This window comes from Gadus morhua, chromosome 3 (assembly GCF_902167405.1).
Source record: "Gadus morhua chromosome 3, gadMor3.0, whole genome shotgun sequence".
NCBI lineage: Eukaryota > Metazoa > Chordata > Actinopteri > Gadiformes > Gadidae > Gadus > Gadus morhua.
Window position 1 is genome coordinate 20,165,107 of NC_044050.1, and position 7,500 is coordinate 20,172,606.

At 46.9% G+C, this 7,500-nt stretch overlaps 1 protein-coding gene across 2 annotated transcripts in view; it reads right to left on the minus strand.

Annotated features, from left to right (window-relative positions):
- The window catches only part of sdk1a (sidekick cell adhesion molecule 1a), a 255,428-nt gene that overhangs the window by 107,551 nt on the left and 140,377 nt on the right, over nucleotides 1-7,500 (minus strand). Inside the window, exon 6 of one of the 2 annotated variants that reach the window (XM_030350671.1) lies at nucleotides 1,319-1,345. The exons of the other annotated variant lie outside the window; for it this stretch is intronic. Within the exon in view, the coding sequence (XP_030206531.1) occupies nucleotides 1,319-1,345 (27 nt within the window). The remainder of the gene's footprint in view (nucleotides 1-1,318; nucleotides 1,346-7,500) is intronic. 2 annotated transcript variants of the gene reach the window in all.

Here is a 7,500-nt window from a genome sequence, read left to right on the forward strand (position 1 = left end):
CACACACACACACACACACACACACACACAGACACACACACACACACACACACACACACACACACACACACACACACACACACACACACACACATACACAACACATCAACATGCCCAAAACTCCCCGCACACACATACACACAAATAGATGTACACACTGACCCACTAACACACACAAACACACAGCAGCAACCGAATACAGAAATCAGCCCCAGGGAGAAGAAGTGCGACCCAGACATTAGAAATGAGTGTGTGAGAGAGAGAGAGAGAGAGAGAGAGAGAGAGAGAGCGAGAGAGAGAGAGGAGGAGAGAGAGAGAGAGAGAGAGCGAGAGAGAGAGAGAGAGAGAGAGAGAGAGAGAGAGAGAGAGAGAGAGAGAGAGAGAGAGAGGGAGAGAGAGAGAGAGAGAGAGAGAGAGAGAGAGAGGAGAGAGAGAGAGAGAGAGAGAGAGATTTTAAATATATTTTTTTTTTTTTTTTTCCTTTAGGTGTCAATCCCTATCTCTGTCATCATCACTCATCAGATGCCGAAGAGAGGAGAAATGAGAGAGAGAGAGAGAAAGGGCAAGTGAAATAAAGAACATCCTAAAGGAAGGAGGGTGCCAGGCAAGGACAGCGAGAGGACGAGAAGAGGAAGGTGTGGAGTGGATGTGGAGAAGAAGGATGAACATTTGCTGTATATACTCTATATATTATGTATAGATATATTGCTTAATTTAAAGAAGAAATATTTGATTTTAGCAATGTAAACAATGTGGATGTTTTAGCTGATCTGAGAGCAGCTAAAGGGCTGAAAGCAGAGGTGTGGGGCCTGGCTCCTCTCCTTTCAGCCTGACCTCCAGGCTGCTTCAGAGGGTTTGGGTTGCAACAGTGGAGACGGAGAGTGAGAGAGAGAGAGAGAGAGAGAGAGAGAGAGAGAGAGAGAGAGAGAGAGAGAGAGAGAGAGAGAGAGAGAGAGAGACAGAGAGGGAGAGAGAGAGAGAGAGAGAGAGAGAGAGAGAGAGAGAGAGAGAGAGAGAGAGAGAGAGAGAGAGAGAGAGAGAGAGAGAGAGAGACAGAGAGAGAGAGAGAGAGAGACAGAGAGAGAGAGAGAGAGAGAGAGAGAGAGAGAGAGAGAGAGAGAGAGAGAGAGAGAGAGAGAGAGAGAGAGAGACAGAGAGAGAGAGAGAGAGAGAGAGAGAGAGAGAGAGAGAGAGAGAGAGAGAGAGAGAGCCAGAGAGAGAGAGAGAGAGAGAGAGAGAGAGAGAGAGAGAGATGGGGAAGAGGGCGGGGGAGTGGGGGATAGAGAAGGAAGGTGTAACATGGCAACAGGGGCATTACCTGTTGAGCCACGGTTCTTCTTGCCAGCTGCCAATCAGCCGGGGGGATGTGGGGTGGTTGATGGAGGGAGAGAGAGGAGGAGGGAGAGATGAGAAGAGCGCGGTAGAGAGGGGACACCACAGGAGAGACATCATTTACATAACAACCATGAATCTGCAGAATCCTTTTTCTTGATTTTGCGCGGCACGCAGCAGGAGGATGACTCTTACAGAAATACACTCAGATAATGTCACGCTTATACAGCCACGACGACGACAACAATAACAAAGACAACAACAACAACGACGAGGAGGAGAGGGTCAGGAGAGGGGAGCCACGTGGCGAAGAATGAAAAGTGGAAAAGCAAAAGGCAGAGCACCAGAGGAAGAGAACATTGCGTTGTAATTTCATTGCCGCCGAAACCCAAGCTGTTAGGATTCCATCAGCCGCCTGTCTGCCACCCTATCTCTCCCTTTTCACACTCCACAACTCTGTCAGCGTACTGGAGTCTGGATCAGGGCCATCTGCCGGGCTTTCAACGACAACAAAGACAACAACATGCACCAGTGCTCGGAAGCCTACTGTGCTGCAAAAGGCAGTCAATCCCCCTGATGTATCAATACTTCCCTCTCGTTTGCCCCTTTGATCCGGGACCCTGGTTGATCACGAGGACGAGTAACGTTTCGGGGGAACTTTAAATTTGATTCTGGCATGTCGAATCAACGTCATGCCAAGCACATGCACATGCGGACACTCTAACTCACACACAGTGTGTCGATGAGTGATGTTTGGGCAGAAAGCCAGCGATGACTTGGGGGTGGGTTGGGGGAAAGAAGAAGAAGAACTTGGAGAATGAATGATTGATCGTCGTATAACTGTTGAAATATGTGGACAGGGACACACGCACACACACACACACACACACACACACACACACAAACACACACACACACACAATTCACATAAATGACAGACATGAATGCATAAATACACGAACACACAGATTTATATACACACACGTGCAGGAATACACACACACACACACACACACACACACACACACACACACACACACACACACACACACACACACACACACAAACACACAGACACATTCACACACACAAGAAGCGGCCCAGAAGTGTAGCCTGGTGCAATCTACGGGCAGGACTTCCTATGGAGTCAAGAAGAGGGTCAAATCGACTCGGACACATACACACGCACATGGACACGTTTGGTTTGAGGGCATACAATTCTGCTTGTGTGTGTGTGTGTGTTTGTGTGTGTGTGTGTGTGTGTGTGTGTGTGTGTGTGTGTGTGTGTGTGTGTGTGTGTGTGTGTGTGTGTGTGTGTGTGTGTGTGTGTGTGTGTGTGTGTGTGTGTGTGTGTGTGTGTGCAGCCAAATGTCTTGTCACTGCGAGTCATCATCATTTTTACCCAGAACAGGGAAAATAATGGGGACACGGGACGACATAGAGTGAGAGAGAGAGAGCGAGAGAGAGCAAGAGAGAGAAAGAGAGAGGGAATACTCAGATAGAGAAAAAGCAAAAGGGAAAGCGTGTGCGAGAGAGAGCGAGAGAGAGAAAGAGAGAGAGACAGAGAGATCACAAAGACAAACATTGGGATATTTCCTCGATCAGAATCCACTTAGCCATGTTCTCTGTGTGTTTTGCACAGCCGCTTTTGTTCCCAGCAAACCCTGTGCCATCCTCCGTCTGTACTGCTCTCTCATAACCATATTCACCCTGTGTATCCGCGCCAGTAACAAGAACAGCCTGCCAAACACCCACTTTAAACTCTCGCTCTGACATTAAAAATGCTAAAAGCAGGACGGCTCCACACACTAGAAAAATCTTGATGTTCTGTGTTAAGGAAATTTCACGTGAACATTTAGACATTAGTGTGTACGCGCCCATGTGTGTGTGTGTGTGTGTGTGCGTGTGTGTGCGCGCGCGCGCGCGCGTGTGTGTGTGTGTGTGTGTGTGTGTGTGTGTGTGTGTGTGTGTGTGTGTGTGTGTGTGTGTATGTCGGATGTGTCTCCTGCTGTTCCCTAGGAAGATTCGTATTCATTTATTCACTTTTCACGTGTTCAACCTGACTGAAGGACCAACAAACAGGTTGGTCACGGTGTCTTCTGGTGCGTGCTCGCTCTACTGCTCTCTCCCTCTCTTCTTGTGTGTCGTTTGGGCTCTATTGTATGTTTTTTGTGTGAATGTGACAATCATTGCTTCTTGCTGTTACCCTATTAAAGTGTAAGTGGACTTGTGTGTTTGTGCACGTGTGTGTGTTTGTTTATGTGTGTGTGTGTCTGTGTTACAAAATAGAGTTTTTCATTTACGTGTTTGTGTAGGTGTGTTTCAGTGTGTTTCAGTGTGTGTGTGTTTATCTGTTTGTGTGTGTGTGTGTCTGTCTGTAAGTATATGGCGCATCTATGTTTGCTATGTGTGTCACGTCCTGCTGTTAACGCACGGTGAATGATTCACGGTGCACGTGCACGGTGCAGGTGCACGTGCGCGGTGCACACGCATTGTTGGCCTCCTCTGGTCACACTCCAGGCACTGGCACTCTGCTAGAGCAACCCTTAATGACCACACCGCCGTCTGCACGCACAACACACTGCATCATCCCAACACAAACACACACATACACACACACAAAATTCAACACATAAGAACACAAACACAGAAGAACGCATGCAAGAATGCACATACACACACACACACGCACACACACAAACACACACAGACGCAGGTCAGCTTATTTCGTTCTTCGCATTTCAATCCATTCTCTGTCTGACTTTTTCCCCCTCAGCTGAAGTTCTCTTTTTCAAAGTCAGCAATACAGCGCAGCCGTTTTCTCCCTTGCCCTCTCTTTCTATCTCTCTGCTGTTTTAAGCCCCGAGTTCAAAACACAGCCCTTCCCATTTACAGCATCCGTCTGTTCTCTCGCTAACTCTCTCAAGTCTCCTGTTCTGTTTCTCTCTATAAAAAAGTGGAGGAAAAACATGGGGTGTGATAGAATGGGGTGTGAGCCCGCAAATACACACACACGCAAATAACTGTCAAAAAATCAATTTGAAATTCATATCAGTGGGCCATACACATGTATTGCTACTTTTTCAGTCTAAACACGTGTACCCTCACAAACACACACACACACGATTGGCGTCTCGAGAATTAATAAGCCCAGTGTGGCTACGACGTCGAACTAATGACCTCACAGAAATTCATGTCTCCTGCAAAACCCAGTAAACAAAGTTTCCCAAAAAGAAATAAGGAATCCCCTCTGACCTCTTAGGCTAATATTGTTTCTACGCCTTTGGTATATTCACAAGCAATTCCTCACCTTACGAATGTCCGCTATACTGTTATAACACTGTTTCTCCCCCCATAAAATCCCTTCCAACTAAAAGAGAGCCACCATTTATATTCATATTGAACCAGCGTGGGGTAGCGATCAAAATGTCATCCCGTTTAGCAAAATGTTACAAGTGAAAAAATAAAGAAATCAATAAAACCATTAAAAACTGGTTTAAACGGTTTCCCTGTGCTCCTGCTATGTAACGATGTCATGTGAGCGCACTTCCCCTGGTCCGAGTCATCGGTCCGCGAGCCAGTGCTCCTTGGCAGTTCAAAAAAAAAATGTGGAAAGCAGTCAGGTTACATCTTCCGGCTGTCCGTCTGCCTTCACCAATCAGACCCAGCAGGTTGACCTTTCCAATTTACCTTGTCAATCCCCCCCCCCCCCCCCCCCCCCCCGCGCCCCCCCCACTCCCCACAGGCGGAGAAACACACCAGTGCTCCCCGGCAGGAGAACCTTAACCTTGTCTACCGCACACATCCAGGTAAAAAGTTGTTGTCAATCACCCGGGTACGGGAGCCGAAATGTCACCGGGTTCTGACATTCTCTTTGCTCGTAGTCTGAAAGGAGAAAGAGGGAAAAAAGGAAAAAGCCAGGAGGAAAAGTCGTGTTCCTGTTTCCATTCTGCTCTGTTTCTCCCCGTCTTCTCCTCTTTCTAGTCGCTACCCCGCTCCTCTCCTTAGCCTTTTTCAATTCATTTTTTTCCCAAAGTATCGTTCCGCACAAAATGTCTCTGAGATATAAATATATATGTTGAGTTGAACTGAGTTTTTACCACAGCGAGAACACCCAAAGTTTACCGTACAAAGCGAAACACCGTCGGGATCGGGACACGTGAAGCGAACAGGAGGTAGCAAACAGTTAGCGAGGGTGTTGCAGGGCTAGACCGCAGACGCCACGTTCTCCCCTGCTACCGGGATCCACAAATGTTGGTCACGAGGAAACAGCTGGTTCTCCGGTGAGATACACCGAGTTGATATAAACACGCTTTAAGACACGACAGATGCGATGCACCATGCAAATTGTCTGTTGGAGCCGATGACTCACAGAGAGAGCGCAAGGAGGATCGAACAAACAGGAGGAGTAAATAACCCCAAACAAGAGCAGGAGCCTGCGTAGACTTGGATCAGTGGCTCCTCCTGCAACTCTTAGTCTCTGTACAGTAATCAATGGGCATCTCCACCAATGTCCTGATCTGATGGGAAAAGCTTTTGCGAAGACCCCCCCCCCCCCCCCCCCCCCCACACACACACACACACACACACACACAGAACACGCCTACGTTTAAGCAAGCCAGCCCTCCTCGTCTTGCCCCCGCTTCTCCTCCCTGAATGGCGTTGGTATGAATAAGGAGTATTCGTGGTGAATGGCTTCCAGTGGCAGGAGTGGCTGGTAAAGTGGTGCATAAATGCAGTCATTTCACCAATTACCTCACGTCGGACAACTGATATAGAGTAAGAAGAAAATAAAGCCAGCCGCAAGTGGAAAGAAGCCTGAGTTTCAAAGCTTCAGTATGAGAGGGGAGGGGCAAAAGCATAGGGAGCCGAAAGAGGAGGAGGAGAACAGAAAGAGTCAAATCCAGGAGGAAGGATGCAACAGAAATATTTAACGCAGTGATAGAGAGCAAATGCCTTGGAAAAAGATGGGGCTTTTGAGCACGGAGGGATGTGAGAGATGTTGAATGTGGGATTGCTGGGGTCAATCTCATTGTGTGTGTGTTTGTGTGTGTGTGTGTGTGTGTGTGTGTGTGTGTGTGTGTGTGTGTGTGTGTGTGTGTGTGTGTGTGTGTGTGTGTGTGTGTGTGTGTGTGTGTGTGTGTGTGTGTGTGTTTGTGTGTGTTAGATTATGTTTGTAGAGAAATAGTTTACAATGAGGTATGACTTCATTGAGTATGTGTGCGTGTCTGTTATTGCAACTGTGTGTGCATGTGTGTCTCTATGGGTGTGTGTCTGTAAGCATGTTTTTTGGGTCATGTGTCAACCTAGGCAGATAAGCTGAGCCTACAGCCTGTAGCTTGATGAATGGCAGATGGAAACTGGAACACCATAGACTGTGGAGGAATCCGCACCATTACCTCATACCCCAATCCAGACATTCAGGAGATGTGAGCGTGACACACGTCTTTATTAGCACTAGACAAATTCAATTAGAGGGCGGACAGTCAAAGAAATACTTGATGATAATCTGTGACGGAGACCCACTCGCGTGCACAGGCGCACCCACACACACACACAAACACAAACACCCCTTTGTATGAGTTTGTTGCAATGCGTGTATTGCACTTATTCACAAAGGCTACTGCCTTTGAGCGGATTTATGTCTTCAATTGCTAAAAAGGCTCTCAGCGATCGATGTCTATGGTCTGGAAATAATGGATTCATAAGAGCTGTGATCAGTGAGATTTCGATGCAGCTGTCACGCCTGGCACACGACAAAATCGCTGGACGTTAGTGCAAACAAATGCACGCACGGACACAAACGGGCACGCATTAATAAATGCATCAAATGAACATGCAGTCGTCAATAGGGGATGAGGTATCATCTAAATTTCATCATTACAAAACAAACACATTCGCTTGTACGTGTGTGTACACAATTGTGTTTGTATGCATGTGACCTTGATTCACGGTATTCATACAGTGAACTCACACTTGCCCTCACACACTCTCTTATTCCTCCTCTCTCCCAAGAGAGACAAGGTGGGAGGAGCTAGAGAAAGGGTCGACGGAAAGATACAAAGTTTATCATATATATATTGATATGTACTGATATATATTGATATATATTAAAACAGTTGTGTATATGCATACATATATATATATATATATATATATATATATATA